Raw genomic sequence first — 22,233 nt, 5'->3', positions numbered from 1 at the left:
AGTGCCGGCTCACGGTCAACCTGTCATCCACCAGGACCCCCAGGTCCTTCTCAGAGTTCCTCTCCATCAAGTTGTCCCCCAGACTGTACTGATATGTGTGGCTGTTCCTTCCCACGTGCAGGACTCTACACTTGCTCTTATGAGCATCTTTGTAAGAACTATTAACAGGAATTCAGAAACAGTAACAAAAGTGCAATTAGAAACTCAAGAGTAATTGAGACTTGACTACAACTAAACAAACTTTTTGACCATATCATTAGCTACCTCTTCTGTGTATGAGATGGACGTGAATGATTTATACTTAATGTAACAAGATTGTTTATTAAAAATAAGGGAGTGTTTTGTTAAAAACAATTATTAAAAAATAAACCTGTTCTCACAATGGAACTTCATCATCAGAACACGAATACACATTCATGTAGTACACTATCATAGACTCATGCATTGGTTTGGGTTGAAAGGGAGCTTAAAGACCATTCAGTTCCACCCCACCTGACATGGGCAATAACACCTACCTACCACTAGATCATGTTGCTGCTCAAAGCCCTATCCAACGTGACCTGGGACACTTCTAAAGATGGGGCATCCACTACTTTGCAGTACTCCAGGTGGGGTCTCACAAGAGCAGAGCACAGGGGGAGAATCACCTCTTTCATTCTGCTGGCTATGCAGCTTTTGATGCAGCCCAGGATGCAGGTGGCTTTCTGGGCTATAAGTGCATGTTGCTAGCTCATGTTGAGCTTTTCACCAACCAGCACCCCCAGGCCCTCAGGGCTGCTCCCAATCCGTTTTCCACCCAGCCTGTGTTTGCACTTGGGATTGCCCTGGCCCAGATGCAGGACCTTGCACTTGGCGTTCTTGAACTTCAAGAGGTTTGCATGTTCCAATTTCTTGATCCTGTCCAGGTCCCTCTGGATAGCATCCCTTCCCAATATGTTGGCTGCACCACTCAGCATGGTGTTGCCTGCAAACTGGCTGAGGGCACACTCATTCCCACTGTCCAAGTTACTGACAAAGATGCTACATGTTACATAAAACCATTCCTGATGCAGACCCCCAAGGGACACCACTCAAATCACTGGTCTCCACCTGGATACCGCATTATTGACTACAACTTTTCGGGTGCAGCAATCCAGACAATTTCTTATCCAGAGTGGTCCAACCATCAAATTCATGTCTCTTTACCATTTCAGAAAAAAGGATATTGTGTGGGACAATATGAAACGCTTTGCACAAGTCAGGTGGACAACATCAGTTGCCCCTCCCTTATCCAATGTCATAACTACATTGTAGAAGGCCACCAAATTTGTCAGGCATGATTTGTCCCCTTAGTGAAGTCATGCTGGCTGTCACCAGTCACCGCTGTTCTCCATGCACATTAGCATTGCTTCTAGGAGGCTATGCTTCATGATCCTGTGGGTCACAGGAGGCTAGACTGGCTGGCCTGTAGTTCCCCAGGTCTTCTTTTCCCCTTTTAATGGTTTACATTTTCCTTTTTCCAGCTAGTGGGAGCTTCTCTGGACTGCCACAACTTCTCAAATATGATGGACAGTGACTTAGCAATTTAATCTATCAGTTCCCTCAGGCCCCTCAGATGCATCTCATTGGGATCAGGTCCAATGGACTTGTACACATTCAGGTTCTTTAGATGGTCTCAAACCTCATCTTCTACAGTGGATGGGACTTTGTTCCCCCAGTCCCTGCCTATAGATTCTGGGATCAGGGAGGTGTGGTAAGAGCACTTGCCTGTGAAGACTGAGGCAAAAAAAGTTGAGTACTTCAACCTTCTCCATATCAACTGTAGCCAGGCCTCTTGTTTTACTTTTCAGTGGGGGTAGTTTCTTTTATCTTCCTTTGTTATCCTATGTTCTTGAAGAAACTCTTGTTATTTTTTACTTGTCTAGCCAAGTTCAATGCCAGCTATGCCTTGGCTCCCGACACTCCTAAGCCATATATATGCCTATAATCTTCCCAATATATTATCCCTATAATATTCCCAGGATACCTCTGGCTCCATTGCCAATGCATTTCACTTTTGTGTTTCAGTTTGGCTAAGATGTCTTGACTTAGGCAAGCTGGTCTCCTGCCTTTCCTGCCCAACCTCCTGTTTTTAGAACTGAGAGCTCTTGTGCCCTCCAAAAAATGTCTTTTTTTTTTTTTTTTTTTTAAATTTCTTTATACACACAGCAGATGTAAGGGTGGTATGTGAGGGTGGTTGAAGTTACCTTACAGGATCAGGGCCTGCGAATGCATTGCTTCCTGTAGTTGAAAAAAACTCAACATCAACATCCTGCCCTTGATCAGGTGCCCTGTAGCAGACACTAAGCACAAAGTTTCCATTGTTGACTTGTTCTGATTTTCACCCATAAGCTCTTGACCTGTGCACACAAGTTCTTCAATGACAGTTCTCTCCCTGATCAATCAATCCATTTATTTTTCCATGGATGGCAACTCCCCAGTCTTTCCTTCCTTGTCTGTCCCCTCTGAACAGTTTGTAGCCATTGACTGCAGCACACCAGTTGTGTCATTCATCCCACCAGGTTTCCCTGATAGCAATCAAATCAATTTTCCAGCTGGACAGCAGCTATCAACCTCCTCCTCATGTTTGTTACTCATGTTGCATGCATTTTGCAGAATCGTAAAAAAAATATCCCAAGTTGGAAGGGACCCACAAGGATCATCAACCCCTGGATCCCCAAAGGACCATCCAAAACCAAACCATATGTCTGGAAGCATTGTCCAATCACTTCCTGAACTCCAGCAGGCTCGGAGCTGTGACCTCTGCCCTGGGAAGCCTGTCCCAGTGCCCACCCCTCTCTGGGTGCAGAACGTTTCCCTAACCCCCAGCCTGACCCTCCCCTGTCCCAGCTCCATGCTGTTCCCTTGGGTCCTGTCGCTGTCCCCAGAGAACAGAGCTCAGCGCCTGCCCCTCCACTCCCCTTGTGAGGGAGCTGCAGGCTGCCATGAGGCCTCCCCTCGGCCTGCTCTGCTCTGGGCTGGACAAACCTAGGGACCTCAGCTGCTCCTCATATGTCTTGCCTTCTAGACCCTTCGCTATCTTTGCACACCTCCTTTAGAGGCTCTCTAATAGTTTTATGCCCTTCTTATACCGTGACACCCCAAACTGCACAGAGCACTTGAGGTGAGGCTGCACCAGCACAGAGCAGAGTGTGACAATCCATTCCCTTGAGAAGCTAGCAATACCATGCTTGATGAACCCCATCATATGGTTGGCCCTTTTAGCTGCCAGGGCACCCTGTCAACCCATGACCAACTTGCTGTCAACTAGAACTCCCCCAGATCCCTTTCTGCAGACTCTCATCTCTCAGCCTGTACAGATAGCCAAGGTTGCCCTGTTCCAAGTGCATAATCTGGCACTTGCTCCAGCTGAGCTTCGTAAAGTTGGTGATTGCCCAGCACACTAATTTGTCAAGATCTCTCTGCAAGGCATCTCCACCCTCAAGGGTGTCAACAGCTCCTCCTAATTCATTACAAAAACATTAAAGGGGACTGTCCCTATAATTGAGCTCTTGGGAATCCCATCAGTGACGGGACACCAGTGTGATTTAACCTCATTAACCCCTTTAAGTCCAACCCATCAGTCACCTGTTCAGGCACTGTATTTTATATTTGTCTAGCTGTACACTGAACATTTTGTCCAGAAGGACTCTGAGTTATCCTGTGCTGGGATTGAGTGTCACTCCTGACTGCTCTAGTAGGTGCACTCTTTGACCCCATTACCTGCAAGTATGGAGTGTCATGGTTTAGACTCTTTTCATTAGTTATTCTGCAGAGTGACTCTGCAGAAAACTTGCTTTCTGTCCTCAGCTCAAGGATTCTTGTGAACCGGTGCCTAAGAAGATGGGCCCAAAACACTTCCCAAGGTGAAGAAAAAGAAATTTAGAGGTATACAAAAGTAAGAACCTCAAGGGAGAAGGTATGCAGACCACTGGGAACAGGCCTTTGCCATGCTCAGTAACTTACATTGTGAACTTATTTTTGATATGATCCATGCTCTACAGACAGATTTCTTCTCTCTTGATTTCACTTAGGTCAAAATTTTTTTGACTATGCATACACAATCTCCACATAAGTGAAAAGTATCAAACCAAGAAGTATTTATAATAAAAGTCTGCTAAGGTTTGAGAGGTGAGTTTTACTGTTTTTGCTGTCAGGTGAACACAAAAACTTGACAGGTGCTGAAGAAACTTGTTTGTTCATGCAGTTAAAGCTCTAAACCAAAGCTAACTGACTGACCATTGCTCAGGTCCTCACACCAGTACTTTGAGATAGCCCTCTTCAGATAAATAGACAAGTTACATTTATATATAACAAACTTAGAAGAAAGTAAGATAACATGTATGTGAAAATCCTAGAACAAACCCACGTTGGTATTGATTACAAGCCTGTTGGCAATAAACCACCTTTAGATTTTATGTTGGCTGAACTGATGTCTCAAAAAGACACGTTTATTTTAAAGACCTCTCAAATTAAACTAGTGAATTGTGTAGCACTTCACTCAGGTGAATCTCAAATTGTAGCAAGAGTTCACTGAATCATGAACATTTATCTCACCTACAGGACCTCTAGACAGGAAGACTGAACACCACAAAATCCTTACATTTAATATATTCTAGCCAAAGGCAGAATTATCTGAGAAATCATTCTGCCTAAATCTTTCTTTGTTCGAGCAAATAGTTCAGCAATAGTTTTTTTTTTTTTTTTCATTGTGTTCAATGAAAAGTTCAACAAGCAAAGTTTTTTCATTGTGTTCAACAAAGTTCAACAGCATCCAGAGACACTCTGGAATTGTAGCTAGACTTTAACGTGAATGGAAAGTAAGTGCTCAAGATGTAAATAGTGCCACTTTATTATTTATCACTCTGGACAGCATCCAGGTTACTGCTAACAAGATATACTGAAGCAGTACATCAATAATCCATGTAATTTTAGTGAGGATTCTGAAAGAAAATGGGGGAAAAATGTGCGCAGCTCATGTAACAGAACAAAAACTCCATTTAACTGCACCATAAAGCACCTATATTGTCCATCTGTTCCAAAATGAATACTACCTGACCCATGTCAGGATTAAATGTGCATGTGTATACACACACACACGTTTTAAGCAGCTGAAACAAAACAGCCTTTGAATGGCCTTCAAATAGATGCAAAAACATTTCTCTTAAGTGGCAAAATCCATCAGGACACATTCCCAGAAGAAATATTTAGAGATGTTGTTCCATTTTTCTTTTACTTACGGGAGTTAAAAAAAATTGAAGTAGTAAGATATTCTAAAACATTAAAAGATTTAAGTACTATGTATTTAATTTTTTTCACCGAAGATTAAAAGGAGAAATAAATTTTCACCATAAAAGATGCACAAGAAACTTATTTTCCTGTGACAAGTGAGGCAAAGGATTCTTCTTTTCCTATTTAGAATTACCAAGAGCTTGTAGATCTCTCTACAGAGCTATTCACTTGTAAATACATGTCATTTTAACGGATTACACCTATGAGATGTTACATTGATGTGTCTTTGATATAAAACATTTGAAAGCAAATTTAAAAAAATATTATCATTTAACATATGCATATATTGCTGATTTTCTTCAGCTAATGATTGTGGAACATAAAGCAATAACCCAACCTACATAAATTCTCCCCAGATATGTGGTATTATCACAGCCACTTGATTAATCTAATTATGCTTCTATCACGTTCACTGTCAAGTGCCCGATTTGCAGTAGGAAGATTTTTTTAAATCCGTATTTAAAGGGCAATATCTTCACAAAAATCTTTCCAGAGGAAAAAAAAAATCTGTGTACCAAGCATTTTAGGGTCAAGCAGTTTGGTCACAAGCAGTAATGTGACTTCAGAGAAGTTAACTATAATTAGAGAATATTAATTAACATGCTAACTAGAGGACATCCTATACATGTATACCACAAATGCCATTGACTGAATGGGTTTAAACTTTCTTTATCTCCTCTGTATTATGGAATGACAAGTTCTAACTAGAACACTCCATGATATGCTATATTTTACGTAACATTGAAAATGCTCTGTACGACTAAATTGCTCTGAACATAAAAAATAAAAGAATAAGTTAACACTGAACAAAAATTAGAAGTAAATGGATTTGTTTTAAAGTTCTTTTTAACAAGCAGCAAAGACTCTAACTTTGGTGGATCTGAGAAAGGGGAAAATATTTATGGCTCAAGCTCTTACATGCTTAGTAATATGTATTTTTCCTAAAAGAAAGTGAACACAAACATAACTCCTAGTCAAGAGCAACAGAATTAAGCATTTAATTGTCACATGCTGTTGCATTAAGGAGTACTTTGATCAGAGTCAAACATTTGTATCAAAGCCCTGCCAAGGACTTAGCATTGAGAAAGTTTTGCAAAAGTTTAAAACATTGAATAAGCTGACACATAAAACAGGTTAGGAATTGCTGTTCATAAATACATTTACTGCACTAGCACTAACATACAATGATAGTGCTAGCAAAACGCTATCCCAGCTATTCCACACAGAAGTGAAGACACAAAGCTTACCAAGCAAGCATCCCTGCACTGTTGGAAGAGAAGGAGCACAGATCATCGACTGCCTCTAAGTCTCTTATCTCCTGCTTCTCCAGCTTTCTTCTCACTTTATCTAACAAATGCTAGCACTAAACTCTTCTTCCCAATGCTAACACTTTTTCCACACTTTCCTTTTTGAGTTTATATCCTAACCTTATCTGTTCCTCCCTGCTGGAGTGATGTTTGGCATAGTTTACAGAATCACAGAATCATCTAGGTTGGAAGAGATCTCCAAGATCACCGAGTCCAACTTCTGACATAACACTAACCAGTCCTCCACTAAACCATATCACCAAGCTCTACATCTAAATGTCTTTTAAAGACCTCCAGGGATGGTGACTCCACCATTTCCCTGGGCAACCCATTCCAATGCCTAACAACCCTTTCAGTAAAGAAGTTCTTCCTAATATCCAACCCAAACCTCCCCTGGCGCAACTTTAGCCCATTCCCCCTCGTTCTGTCACAAGGCACATGGGAGAACAGACCGACCCCCACCTTGCTACAGCCTCCATTAAGGTACCCATAGACAGCGATAAGGTCACCCCTGAATTTAGGTGGAGATTTGAGTACTGTAGTCATATATGTTTAACATGTGCTTCATTAAGTTAATACCATGCAACCGCATGTATCAGTACAGACTGGGGGATGACCTGCTGGAGAGGAGCTCTGAGGAGAAGGACCTGGGGGTCCTGGTGGATGACAGGTTGACCGTGAGCCGGCATTGTGCCCTCGTGGCCAAGAGGGCCAATGGGATCCTGGCGTGCATTAAAAGGAGCGTGGCCAGCAGGTCAAGGGAGGTGATCCTCCTGTTCTACTCTGCCCTGATCAGGCCTCACCTGGAGTACTGTGTCCAGTTCTGGGCTCCCCGGTACAAAAAAGACAGGGATCTCCTGGAAAGAGTCCAGCGGAGGGCCACAAAGATGATACGGGGCCTGGAGCATCTTCCCTATGAGGAAAGGCTGAGAGGCCTGGGTCTGTTCAGCCTGGAGAAAGAAAGACTGAGGGGATCTCCTCAATGTGTATAAATACCTAAGGTGTGGGAGACAGGGATTTGTCCAACCTCTTTTCAGTGGTTTGTGGGGACAGGACAAGGGGCAATGGCCACAAGATGGAGCATAGGAAGTTCTGCACTAGAAGAAGAGGCAGTCATCATTTAGCCACTGTCACTTGACTTGTGCTTGACAGCTTCCTTTGCCAGAGACACTTGAAAAAGAAACAAACAAATTAAAAAATATATACAAAAAAAATAAAAACTATCCTACTACAATTTTAATTTATATCACTTCCTGCCTTCAGAATCATTTTATAAATTCTGACAAACTCAATTATTGCTATTTTTCTTCCCAAAGGAAAACGTGATCAGTCTCAGTAAAATTTCTCCTGTAATAAGCCAGTGTTCTCTTTCCTGACTTTAAAATTAAGTATCTGCCTTTAAAATAAAATCTCATGCCTGATCATTGTTACAGAGTGGCCTATGCAGTCCCTCTAATGACAGCTGCCTGCTGTCCTACCTATCCATAATCAAGTAATAAATAACAAATAATTGCATCCCCACATTTGCTTCTCCAAAAGAAACACAGTCCATCAAATACGGTAAAAACCAAAAGCAACAATAGGAAAAAGGTCAGCAGCTGTCTGCTTCAAGAAAACAAAAGCCAGAGGCAATACACAAGCCTACACAGCAACTATGCTAAGAGTTGAGGCTGACCAAATGCATATGACTTATGGGTTATATTTAAATAACAGTTCATCAAGTTACTAAAATTTAAGGACTTCTCAGTTAAGATTAGAAAAGTTGATAATGAAAAAGATTTAAATAGTAAATGTTGTAATAAATGTTGTAAATGTAATAAATATTGTAAATATTATAAAGCAAAAGGAGCAACTAAAGAAACAAGCGTAAATTTATTGATGATTTTGCATAGGGTAAACCACAATGAAATAATAATGGAAAGTGGAACCTTTCAAAAAAAGTTGAAAAATAAAATATATAAACAGTTGAAAGGATAAGTAGGAAGCAGTATTTTCTACAATAAATTTAAATAAAATTTCCTTTTTTTTAATAGATACTATCTAGCCATGCAATCATACTCTAAATATGTTTAATTTTATGACATTTCAAATCTGTACTGTAGTTTTATTGATAATTTTTATTGATAATAATAAAATATCACAATTGATTTATAGATAAAAATTCTAACATTTCCCTTAAAAAAACTTTGTGTCTGAATTTTTTTGAACTTGGATGCAGTGATTCACTAATACTTACAAAGTCATCAGTACTAAAGTCAACCTTCAGTACAGAGGTTTTCCTTTTTTTTTCCTCCCACAAATACAATTCTCCTCCCACTGGTATTCTGCTAGTGTCAAGAAGAAGGATAACTTATCAGCTGTCTGGATGAAAACTCACTGAAACAAGTGACTATGACTCTGCAATGGATCACTCCTTTGAAACTATTTATTAAAAAATATTTGCAGAAGTCATGTTTGAAACATTAATGGAAGCTAATCACATGTAAAAACAAAGTTACCAACACATTTCAGAGAAATTGTCCATCATCAGTTGCTTCAGCATGAAGCAATTAATTGGTAAAGTATCTGAAACCACCAGAATGGGCTACTTCTTGCATATTTTAAAAAGCTAACTGACCTTTTCCAGTTTGAGGTGATATTCATTTGGTTTACTGAGATTTTTAGAAAAGCACCGCTTCACAATGGTTAGTGTTAGATAATATGCTGCACCATGCATCTACAGTTTTTTCCTATGCAGGTCATTAGCGAGTTTCATTTCGGTATAAAATAGTAAGATACTTTACAGCATGAGATAAAAACTATTAATGCACTTCATAGCAGAAAACTGACTAAATATACAAAACAATTTACATTACTTAAATAAGTACTACTAAAAAGCAGGTAATCGAACAGAAGAATGAACATTCACCTATAACATTTTCATCCTCAAACACTGGTTTATAGAATTCTTAACTTGCAAATGGTAACTCCTAGGCACTGTCCTGCACGCTAGTCCAGACAGAATGCACTGCTGAAGTAGGTAAGAGTCTAGCTTAGTTTCTGCAGGACCAAGCAGCAAAATACTGAACAATACTTGTTTACTCACTCGATGCTTTTGTTGCATCATTGCTGATAATCCTTACTTACCATCACTGGTAATCCTGATGATCCTGTAGAGAACCCAAGACTGACTGAGATTTGCCAAGCTGCAAAACTTTAAATAAGCCCAACTGGTCATACAAGTCTGAAAGCTAACTTGTGTTTTGCGTTTCTCTGAATTGCTTTTAAATACTTCTGACTAATCTTCAATTTAGATAACACACATCCTAGCAATAGTCTGTAATCTTTGAGATAAGCAAGAGAGGAATTTGCCCCTTAAAATGTCAATGTAATCCTATAAAAAGCTCATTTTGTTCCACTTCAGAATTTTATTTAACATACAGTTCTACTAAGACTTTGATATTATAGACTACTAAATACTTTTTATATACTGGTCTGTAACACTTAAATTTAATTATGTCTTTTTAATTTATCAGCTTCTGTAACATGAGCTCTTTTAAGATGGAAATAACAACACCTTTATAAAAGGCAATAATACGTTAAAAAAAAAAATCTACAAAGTAAGAACAATTTTACGTCCTGAAAGCAAACAAACCAAAAAGGCAAACCAAAAAACAGGCTTACCTGCATCAGCTCTGGACCGCTGACCTGGTGATTTTCCAAATGGGGTCTTCATTCATCTGTGTTTAAGTGAGCAGCAAAGCTGCTGGACTAGGGTGAAAATCCAGTTCTTCCCAGATCCCAGGATACCTTCTTCTTATGAAATAAAACAGCTACTTATTAATCCGCTATTCAATGAAAAAATTGTTCTTCAAATGTAGAAGATGCACTTTCAGTTATATCGCTCTGAAAAACAAAACAGGTGAAGTATAAGTAGTTTGATTTGAAGCTTCGTTAAAATAAGCATTAAAATAAAACAGTATTTTTTGATTTCATGCTCAATTGGAATTTCATTCATATTCTGTTATTCTGAACACACTGACCAAACAGGGGGCATGTAGGCCAGTAGACAGCAAAACAAACAATAAGGATGCTGCTTTTCCATCATATTCAGTCAAGTTCCGTATCAGATCAACAACAAGTACACACAACATACAAAAGTTTCTTTAAAACCACTTAGCTTAGCACAGGGAAGAACATCTACTAACTTAGCGCAACTTCTTGTTTCAGGGTTTCTACATTCAGTAGGGTTGTGCTTCAGCTCTTGCTATTTCCATTTATTATAAATAAAACACACCCACATAGCAAAGTAACCTTTCCACATAAGGTTTAAAAAAGAAGTCTGCAGAAAAAAACTCTCGAGTTTTGAGGTATCAAAACCAGACTCCATTACTACAACTACCCAAGATCAACTAGCTGAACAAGTCATCGGTTCATAGAAGACCTACAGATGTTCTTGGTGATTCTCTACTTCTAAAGTCACCCGAGTCCTAGAACATTCAGTCATTACATTCCTCTAGATGAAGGAGATAATTGAGGACAACTTTTTCCAGTCCTACTGAGGATTTAAGTTACAACAACTAGTAAACTCAAGTCACTTAAAGTGCCAAGTGATAACACAACCATTAGGTATACACAACACAGATTCATAAAAGGAAAGGCTTTTCTCACTAATTTGATAACATATAAGATCATCTGTTTAGTGGATGAAGCGAAGATGGTAGATGTAGTTTTTCCTGGATTTTTTACAAAGGCATTTGATACTGTCCAGACGAATTCCGTGAGGGACAAACTGTCCAACTGAAACGGGACAGGCACACACCACACTTGGTGTGGAACTAGACAGCAGATCTCAAAGGCTTTTAAGTTAATGGGACTACATCCTGCTGGTGGCCAGTCGCTAGCAGCGTCCCCGAGGGCTCTATTTTGGGCCAGTCCTGTTCAGCATTTCTGTCAGTGATCTGGATGGAGGAGTGGAATGCATCCTCAGGAAATTTGCTGGTGGTATGAAACTGGGAGGTGCTCTTGACTCCTGGGAAGGATGAGATGCCTTGCAGAGGGATCTAGATAGCACTGGGATCTAGAGCACTGGGCAATCAGCAATGGCATGAAGTTCAACAAATGTCAGGAAAACACTGGGTGCTGCACCTGGGATGCTGCACCTGGGATGGAGTGATGCCAGACACAGGCACAGACTGGAGGCAAACAGCTGCAGCAGCTCAGTAGAAAAGGACCTGGGAGTGCTGGTGACAGCAGGCTCAGCATGAGACATGTGCCCTGCCAGCCAAGCAGGGAAACCACATTTTGGGGTGCATTAATGCAGCAGAGTCAGCTGGTGAAAAATGGTGATTTTCCTGTTACATTTAGCATTGGTACGGCCTCGTGTTGAACATTGCATGCAGTTCTAGGCTCCACAACATAAAAGGACGTTAAGGTACATGAAAGATCTCAGAGAAGGCAACAAAGCTGGTAAAAGGGATAGAAGGCATATCCTGTGTAGGAGGCTGAGGACACTATGGTTATCTGGTCTCAAAAAGAGAAGGCCAAAAAGCAACCTCGTGGCTCTCTCCAACTCCCTGAGGAAGGGGAGGGCAGAGGGAGGTGCCAGCCTCTGCTTCCTGGGAACCCGTGGCAGGACGCATGGGAATGGCACAAAGCTGTGCCAGGGGAGGTTCAGACTGGACAGCACGAAAAAAATCTGTACCGTGAGGGTGGTCAAACACTGGAACAGGCTTCCTAGGGAGGTGGCTGATTCCTCAAGCAGCCTGTCAGTGTTCAAGAGGCATTTGGATATACAACAGATAACATATATATATATATATGTGTGTGTGTGTGTGTGTGTGTGTGTGTGTGTGTGTGTATATATATGACCCACGCCTGTCCACAGTTAAGAGACACTTAGGTAATACTTTCAATTACGCGTTTTAAATTTGGGTTGTACGCAGTTAAGACAGCAGGTTATGTCAGACCATTCTTTTTAGCTCCTTTTCCTGAAGAAATGTCATTGCTGTAATCGTGTTCTCTGTAATCTGTTAAACAAAAGATGGCTTTCCCCCTTTTATTTCTGTTTTGCAGCCTGCTGTCAGTTTTGATACACAGGTTAAAACAAAAGAATACCCTTAACCACTGACCAAGCTGAGAGAAAAGGTGTATCTTATGCTTGTGCCTTACTGAGTAAGGGAAGAGACAAGGACATGCCTTCAGCTATGGTGCAAGTGTTACGCAAAATGAGCAAATTTACATCTAACAGCATTTGCCAATTCTTCCATGAATAACATTCATTAATTTCTAGGCATGTTGGAGTATTACAGAGGAATACTCCTAGGAAAAAAGAGCAGGGAGACAAAACTGTTTACCAATTTCTCATTTTTCTATTTTAAGCAAGGATTTGGTAATCAGCAGAGTTTTTAGAAAGATCAGTGTTTAGAAGAATTAACTTAAACATTCAGTCAGGAACTTGTACAAATTTGTGAAATGAAAGTTCAACATTCTTTTAAAGCAGCATATGATTTTTTTCCACATTTCACCTCCTCTCAAAATCTACCACTGTATACACAACAATGCTGAAGGATACCACAGCAACAACACTGGAAGTTTAAACAGCACTTGAAGATGCAAGAGGAAGCAATTGGTTTAACCACTTTACTAGGACACAGCATGAAGATAATTTTTCCTCACCAAACTCAAAAATACTTTATGCTAGATCAAAATACTTTAACACAGAAATATTCCTGATTATGAAAACAAACGAATTCACAGCAGCGTTCTCACATGCTGCCATACCGAGTCTCACAGCCTCTGTGCACCCAGATAAGAGAAATCCATTTTTCCTACAGTCCAGAGAGAATCAGCTGCAATCTAGTATACTTCTCTATTTTTAATAAAAATAAAATGTGTTTTTCTAAAGGTTGCATTATGAATTCAATTTATGTCTTAGCTTCACTCTGACAGTTGTGAAGACCAACTAAGAAGGCTGTTCAAAATAAGGAGTGCTAAGACCAGGTTAGAATAGTACAATCATACTAACAGAATAGGGAGGAAGATGCGTTAGGACTGAAAAAATAGAGCTACGTTAAAGCTGTATTTTTTCCACCATAAAGGTAAAAAGAAAGAAAAAACAGCATGCATACAGACTACACAGCTTTTCCTGTAAGGCAGTTTAACCACCCTCTATAACCTTTTCATTATTTAGAAAAAATTAAACACACATATGAGCTTTTAACTCTACAGAATTAATATAATCACTTAAAATCATACTCTACCTTAACTTTCAGTTCATGTTCACGTTTATTTTTCCATTAAATTACACATATTTCACTGCAGCACATAGCAAAAAATGTTTACTGCATTCTACTGAAAGCTTCAGGACCCTGCTGTTGCCATGGAAGAGGGACGTTAGGTAGCACAACATCATAGCTGTGATAATCAACACAAATGGCACTGAAAACACAGCCTTAGATGCTTCTAACCTTTAACCACCATGAACACAGACGGAAACTTTTTGTTCAAGTATTGGCAGACTCGCTGAGGCACTGCTTCAGTCAAGGAGGAAGCGTTTGGAAGGAGGCAGAGGGTAGTAGCACATGTTGCTTGTATAACTTAAGACACAGAACTGTAAATTCAAAATATACACCTCTGATATTAACTACAGGCTTCTGCCTTCTAAGGTCTGTTACAGCTTCAAGAGCTGCCAGTGAGCAGGCCTTCTGGCACCACCTAGCGGGCTCTTAACACTTGCTCGCAGCTCCCTCTAAACCTGCACTGACAGTCTGTTCAGCGAAGGATCAGCCTTGCATGTCCCGAGACCACTTCGTGAAAGGAGACATTCTGAACTTAAGTCTGTCAGCTGAAGAGATGTCTTGCTAAGTAACATTTTGATCTGTGCAACTCGGCTCGGAGCTGCTGGTATACACTGCAGCTGGAGTAGAACCATGGTTTCAGCACAAGCTACTGGGATGACGCAGGCATCTCAACACAGACTCCTTACATTTTACCACAGGAACAAAAAGGATGATTGCATTCAAGTCTTCTGCACACACACCCTCCCCTAAGCAGGATCTTAATGTTAGAATATCCCCTAAATAACTGGGAGGATAAAAATACATGACTACTTTCAGTTAGTGTTACTTAAAAACAAACAAAAACCAGAAAAACAAAAGCTTTCCCATGCTGTGAGAATTCAACCATTCAAATTACAAGTCTGCTTTGAAGTATAAGTAACCTACAGACTCATCAGCAAATTAGTTATTAAAAACTTTACTTCCTATCACTAAGGCTTCATAAAAGTATTAACAGCTGAGAAAAAAAAGATAAAGAGTACATGAACCTGTAAACACAAAGGTGATTTACAGTTGACAATGATGAAGAGCAATACATTTCAACTCTGGATCTATCAACAGACAGACTCCAAATCAAGTGCTTCCCTTCCCTCAATATCCTATACAGTTTTTCTTCTACCCATAGGTGTGTTATTCATCTAGAATTGTACAAAAACAAGTAGCACTGGCATACGACTCTGTGTATATATACAAACAAAAATAAACAAATACACACTTAAGAAATAAAATTATTTTCTATCTACAATGCTACATTGATGCAACTGCAGATTATTCAACAGAAGACCGACAACCTGAAACTTGTGCAAATTACTTTTTGTTGATAGGGTGCCTCTACATGTGACTTCTAGGGAGAAAGGGACTGTAAACAATATACCATTTCTGCTAAAGGGAAAGAAACACTACTGTTTTTGTTTGTTTGTTTTCCTAAGTATCTTCATATTCATAAAGCTAAGAAAAAGTACTATGATGATTTTATTAAAGGCTAGCACAATAAAATGTTCCACTAACATAACAGAAAAAAATATACAATTATTTTGGACCTGAAAAAATTGTTTTAACCTTTCAGCAAACTCCTGTACTTTGTGTCCACTGCAAGAGACAGCACACTGTTTTTGATTATAAATACCTTTTTATTAGCATAAACAAATGGAAAGATTAGATAAAAATTTTAACATAACAAAGAAAAAGTGGACAGTTTGTAAATTCTGGAAACAAAAACTTCCCAATATAGCACAGAACCAGAGAAACCGAGATCATTTAGGAATTGTAGAAAAACAAAAAAAAGTAGAAAAACTATAAGCAGTATATTAATTTGACAATTATCCCAATACTCCCCCCACAGGTATTACTGACAACTCCAAATGATTTAGAACAAGACAGGTAGACTTCTAAGATTAGTATGCTTTGTAAAGCTATCTCAGGCAACTATTTGAACAAGTTTTGTCTAAGCCAGCTTTCAAGCACAGGTCTTTACTGTAGCTTTACTGAAATTAAAAACGGTATTTTGGGTGAAACCTGGAGTTTTTTGTTTTGAAGTACAGCAGGGAACTTATGTATTAGTATAATTTTGCAACAACACATACAAATGGTAGCTCTCGAAGACTGCATTTAAAGGTCTTACACAGAAAATAAAAAATAAAAAATCCTCCAAGTACCATTTCCAGTGTTTCCTGTCTCTACCTGTTTTTTCCCTTGAATTACCAAGATGTAGCTGTTACTGCAGTAACAGAATAATTTTTTCTCTATTTCCACTCAATTTTCATCATAATGTATACTATTAAAACACTTGGTCTCCCTTACTTCATCCAACTTAGCATTTAAGAGCTCTTATTTTTGCAACAGATTTAATTTAAAACTAACTCGGATGGAGTACATAATTCAGCCACTCTGTAGAGGCATCAGGATGAACTTCATTAGATCCAGTAGTACAAACTGGTATTGTAAATAATTTTGGTATTTTAAATTTCAGGGGCTCAGTGATCACCCTTCTAATATCAAAATACCATCTCACAAGACTAACTTTGAGAACTTTCATACTACAGTTCAAAACTGTACTAAAAATATTGGTGCAGAAAGCATAAGAGCATAGGATTCTCACCCTGCATCATATAATGCACCTATTTCTGGCTTTAAAGGATTGTTACAGGTTAAATGCTAAAAATATGTTATTTCCTCTGAAACCTTATAGAATAATTTTTAGCCTAGTTTGCATTACCCTTACGCTTATAGAAATAGATGCTGCAGGCGATGAAAGGTACAGAAGTTGTTAAGCGTGTTCCTGTCTGCATTACAGCACCCACCTCTTAATATTCTACAACACAAGAAAACAAATAGGATTTTTCAGTTTCTATGGAAAAACACCAAACAAACCAACAAACGAACAAACACAGGGTGATCGTATCCAATTCTCCCATCCTGGACAACTGCTATAAATTATAGGAAGTATATACCATATGCAATTCAAGGACCGAGACTGGCTGTATTTTGCTGGCATCTGTCCCTTGAAAAGCTATATGTTACTTGGAGAGAGAATGGTTCAGGAAATTAGTTCTTCTAAGCACCCTATAACAAAGGGCAGGGTATTTAAGACAGTCACAGAAGTATACGCTGCAGTTGTAAAACAAAATATCCATATGTGAAAGGCAAATATAAAATGCAAGACATTCAAATGTTTTCCCAAGAACGTGGGATGAATCTGACTAGTGCCACACCCGTGAAATTGCTTCCTTCAGCACTGTTTCTAGAAAGCTGTAATGGTTAAAGTCTCTCCAGATATTATAAGCTACTGTTTTATTAAAAGCTACTGTTTTGAAAGCTTAGGTATCTAGAACTCAACTCTCGCTTTGTAGGAGTTCAAGTTCAGGAGTTCAAAGACAGCAAAGTGGCAATTTTTAGAGCTTATCTAAACCCTACCACAATCAGGAGTATTTTAGACTTCCCTGTCATCTACAAATTACAGCAATGTCATCTCATCCTCATGTGACTGGCTTGATATGGTATGTTAACCTTAACAATAAAAAAAAAATCCACATCCAACATGAATGTAGGATTCTGGCTTAAAAATGCAAGAGCCTCTAAAAGTGATATACAATAGTTGTAGTTCCAAGGGGTTTGCACGAAATGCACTGCATTTATACATATCAAAGATTTCATTGAGTGGGTCACAAGCAAAACCAGTGAATATTAAGCTTGTCAAACAATTTGTCCTGAGATGACGCGACTAGCAGGTGAGCTGTCTGTCACAGCCTTATGGCTACATGCACATCTGTCCAGTGAAAACACACATGTACCTCAGATCCATTTAACTTTAAAAAACAAAAACAAAAAACAAACAAACAAACAAACAAAAAAAAACAGTCCAGACCTAGTACAGATAGATAGCTAAAATTAGTCAACATTTAGGCACATGAGCCCAGCATGCACTGTAGTACTACTGCACGTGAACTTCACATTATTTCTTTCCCTTTTTCTCAGTATTCCAGAGGATGGCAAAGCTGGTAAAAGGTCTGGAAGGGATGTTACATGAGGAGAGGCTGAGGACACTTGGGTTGTCCATTCTGGAGAAGAGGCAGAGGCCAAGAGGTGACCTCAAAGTCCCTCTGCAACAACCTGAGGAGGGGAATTGCAGAGGGAGGTGCCAGCCTCTACTACCTGGGAACCCATGGCAGGACGCATGGGAATGGCACAAAGCTGTGCCAGGGGAGGTTCAGACTGGACAGCACGAAAAAATTCTGTACCGTGAGGGTGGTCAAACACTGGAACAGGCTTCCTAGGGAGGTGGCTGATTCCTCAAGCCTGTCAGCATTCAAGAGGCATTTGGATATACAACAGACATGAATAACATACTTTAACTTCTGGTTAGCTCTGCAGAGGTCTGACTGTTGGACTGCATGGTCTTTGAAGGTCCCTTCCAAATGAAGGATTTTATTCCTTTGCACACACTTTTATGTGGATGACTGAATATTTTAAAACATTCAGTCATGTGTTCAAGTAGGCTTATGTATGTTTGAACACATCACAAGAGAACTGGTATTTACCTTTAACGTTACCAAGTTTTAGGTTGTACCAGCTTGAATTTTCTGTCTTCAGTGGGGGAGTAAAAAGCCTTTAGAACAAATTGTCCAAAGGTTCTTAGCAAACAAAAGCAGAAATTGAAGCTTGATCCATCAAAGAAATGCCTGGAAGCATCTGAAAAATCAAAAAATTGTTTGTGTTGGGAAGAACCTGAAAGATCATCTAGATATTTTTGATGTGGCCCAGGATACAATTGGCCTTCTGGGCTGCAAGCACACATTCCCAGCTCATATGCAATTTTTCATCCACCAGTACCTCCCAAAAGCCAACTCTGCAGGGCTGCTTGCAATCCATTCATCACCCAATCTGTATTGACACTGGGGATTGCGCTGGCTCGGGTGCAGGACCCTGGACTTGGCTGTGTTGAACTGCATGAGTATTGCACAGGCCTGCCAAGGTTCCTCTGGTTGACATCATCTTAAGTTTCCTATATATAAAGTCAAGTAAGAATTTCAGTGTAATGTGAAAAAAGTCCTATTTATTAAACCTCCAATCTCTGTTCAAAGTAGTTCAAGATACCACTGTGCAGGAAGCTTTAGCGTGCAGTTACGAAAATGAAACCCTGCTTTCTATGTCTACAGAGCTAGGAGGTCAATGCTTAACAAAACAAGCATTATGAGTTTTCTACTCTAGCATGAAGTTAACATCAGAGGATAAAGGATTAAGCATAGAATTTATTGGAATTTACTATAATTTTAAGAGGTAACTTGTTAACAGGGCAGTTTAGAAAAACACCTCTATATTCATGCTGACTTTATAATGGTCAAAGGACCACTTTTAGAAAGCACTATAACTGGACATTCAGAACAAAGCAGTGTCAGAATTAGCAGTTACCCTAGACAGACTGCCACCCAGAAGTTACAGAATAGAATTGGATGTCTCTGCTACCTAACACAGAAAGATTCTTAACTCATCGTGTTCTCAAGCAGAACCTTGATGTTTATGTATGTGTCATCTACACATTATGCAGCATCAAAATTTAATTACAAAATAATTACAAGTGAAAATTTTGACACCAATATCATTGGACATAAATTTTAGGTTTAAACTTCTGACTTGGGTCACATATCAGTCATTTTATGTGTTTAATTGCCTGATGCTACTACAGATTCTCTTAGGAGTAAGATCTGTTAAACTGAAGTGAAAGTGGGAAGTAGAACCCCAGGACATTTTCAATCAAAGAAAACTGATAAAGCTATTTGCTTTACAACATATAAAGTTACGTAATAACTGCAACATGAACAATTGTGGCCTTCACTACTAAAACTCCAAGATAAACATTTTACTTACTTTCATATTTCACAGTAATGAAGAAAATGCTCAAATAACATCCAAGCTAAACACACAGACAAGAAGCAGCACACAGTATTTGTGTACTTGTGAAATATCTGTGGAAGTATTTGAACCTCATCTATGAAGTTCAAAAAAGAAAACAAGCCTGGACACACCTACATTAAATTTGACTTTTTTGGTGTACAAAACATTGTTTGATAAATGTGTAAAGCGCAATTCTTATTCTACAGAAGATTATGGAAAAATTTCCCGTTACTCTTTACATTAATGTAACTCCCGTTACATTGCTAAATCAATACAATTCCTCCCCTCCCCCCCCCCGCCCCCCAGTAGGATTCCTGGTACTTGCTACAACACATTGCTTTTAATATTTGTTTAATTCTTACTTAATAGCAAAGTCTTGCACCCATTAGATTTGCTTCACTCTAGCATCACAGAATCATATAGTATCCTGAGCTGGAAAGGACGCACAAGGTCTTTGAGTTCAACTCCTGGCTCCACACAGGACCACATAAAAACCAAACCATGCATCTGAGAGCAGTGTCCAAGCGTCTCCTGACCTTCACCAGCTCAGTGCTGTGACCACTGCCCTGGGCAGCCTGTCCCGGTGCCCGACCACCCTCTGGGTACATTTCCCTACCCCAGCCTGACCCTCCCCTGTCCCAGCTCCATGCTGTTCCGTCTCAGAGTCCCCAGAGAGCAGAGCTCAGCGCCTTCCCCTCCGCTCCCCTTGTGAGGGAGCTGCAGGCCGCCATGAGGCCTCCCCTCAGCCTGCTCTGGGCTGAGCAAACCAGGGGACCTCAGCTGCTACGTACATGTCTTGCCCTGTACACCCTTCACCACCTTCGCAGCCCTCCTTTAGATACTCTCTAATAGTTTTATGTCCTTCTCATACTGTGGCACCCCAAACTTCGCACAAGTACTTGAGGTAAGGGCAGAGTGGAACAGACACCACTCATTATAATGTTATAAAAAGATTAAAGGAGATTGGCCCTAAAATGGAGCCCCATTTTACTGTGGAACCCCAATAGTGACTGGCTACCAGACTGATGTAATCCCACTTACAGTAACCCTAAGTCCAACAAATCGCCCAGCTGTGCACTTCAGTTCTGTACTTCTCTGAACACAAAAATACAGCTAATTTTTGCCATGTTCTCTAGAGCTATGCTCCTCTCACAGTTCACAGTATTTTCAGTACAATGATAACGCTGTTTGAGATGTGAGATAAGCCCTAATGATTGCATAACGGAAAGGCCTGTTAATACTGTATAGGTACAATGAAGCACTTCTATTGAAAGTATCAGGTTAAGAAGTCTCTGCCACTGTCAGCACCCACCTCGCCTGGCTCTCCGCATTCATTACGCATCAGTTATCCTTCCAGATTGCCTAGGTCTCTTTATCTGTCAAAAACATGTTGTTGCACTATAGTTTCTAAAGCTACCACTCCAAGCGTGTTCAATGCAAGCAAAACAAGCTTTTCACTCCTTTTTCAACATGGTTTAAAGACCTTACTTCCCAAGCACTGCCTTACACCCTCTTCCTGTATTATTCCCTACAGATTCCACTCTTCCCTGCATATACTGATATATTTATATATTTGCACACACACACACATGATTTTTTTTTACATAGTTCCTCACACCAATACTCTCGGAATCACTGCAGCATTTTTTTCTGTCTAAGCCTATTTGTAAAGCTGGTTATAATACATGCTTGCCGGGGGTTTAGGTTTTCTCAGTGAGGGCTACTTGTCACAAATAACTTTTAGCCATCACCCCTGAGAAAACCTGCATTTCAGTCAAAAACAAATCTATTAAAATAAAAGAAAAACACACAAAGCAGAACAGAGAATACAAACAGACAAAGCCTCTCTGGTCTTCAGCAGCACAACAAATGCCACACTCCCAAATTATGGTCACAATCCTACCCATCCCACACAATGCTGGATAGAAAGAAAACATATGTAAGAACTTAGAGAGAGCTCTGTTGCCAAACCCCAGTAGGTCACTGCTAAATATGCATGAACAGGAATTGCTCACTGTTTAATTGTTCAGAGTTGATGTTCTTCATTACTAGTTCACTATTTTTTCATTAGTAATAACACCATGTCCTTATCAAAGACATATATATACACATATACACACACTCTTGAATAATCCTGTTACACCTCTCTTATTTAAAAGGTCAAATAAGATCCAGAAGGCTACAGTTTCTCCAGGAAAAAAATATTTTTCTTTGTTATATCATCATGAAGACAAAGAAGCAATTTTGGTTGAAACTTTCCTAGAAGTTCAGTTAGTTTAATGCATACATCTAGCATTAAAAGGAGCAAACTTTAATGGTCCATCTTGGGCAAACAAAAGCAATTCCAAAAAAACACTTCCAAATTTAAACACAAAGCAGCTTCCAGCATAAACAGAATTGCAGTACCA

The 22,233-nt window shown here is 39.6% G+C and overlaps 1 protein-coding gene across 3 annotated transcripts in view; it reads right to left on the bottom strand.

The window, feature by feature from the left end:
* The window catches only part of SPIN1 (spindlin 1), a 56,900-nt gene that overhangs the window by 14,141 nt on the left and 20,526 nt on the right, over positions 1 to 22,233 (bottom strand). For all 3 annotated transcript variants that reach the window (XM_084305687.1, XM_084305685.1, XM_084305686.1), the window contains exon 2: positions 10,281 to 10,502. In XM_084305687.1, the coding sequence (XP_084161813.1) occupies positions 10,281 to 10,332 (52 nt within the window). In that variant the 5' untranslated portion in view covers positions 10,333 to 10,502. The remainder of the gene's footprint in view (positions 1 to 10,280; positions 10,503 to 22,233) is intronic.

Source organism: Netta rufina (assembly GCF_964035555.1).
Source record: "Netta rufina genome assembly, chromosome: Z".
Classification (NCBI taxonomy): domain Eukaryota; kingdom Metazoa; phylum Chordata; class Aves; order Anseriformes; family Anatidae; genus Netta; species Netta rufina.
Note: the sequence above shows the minus strand (reverse complement) of the source record. Positions and strands in the feature narration are given on the sequence as shown.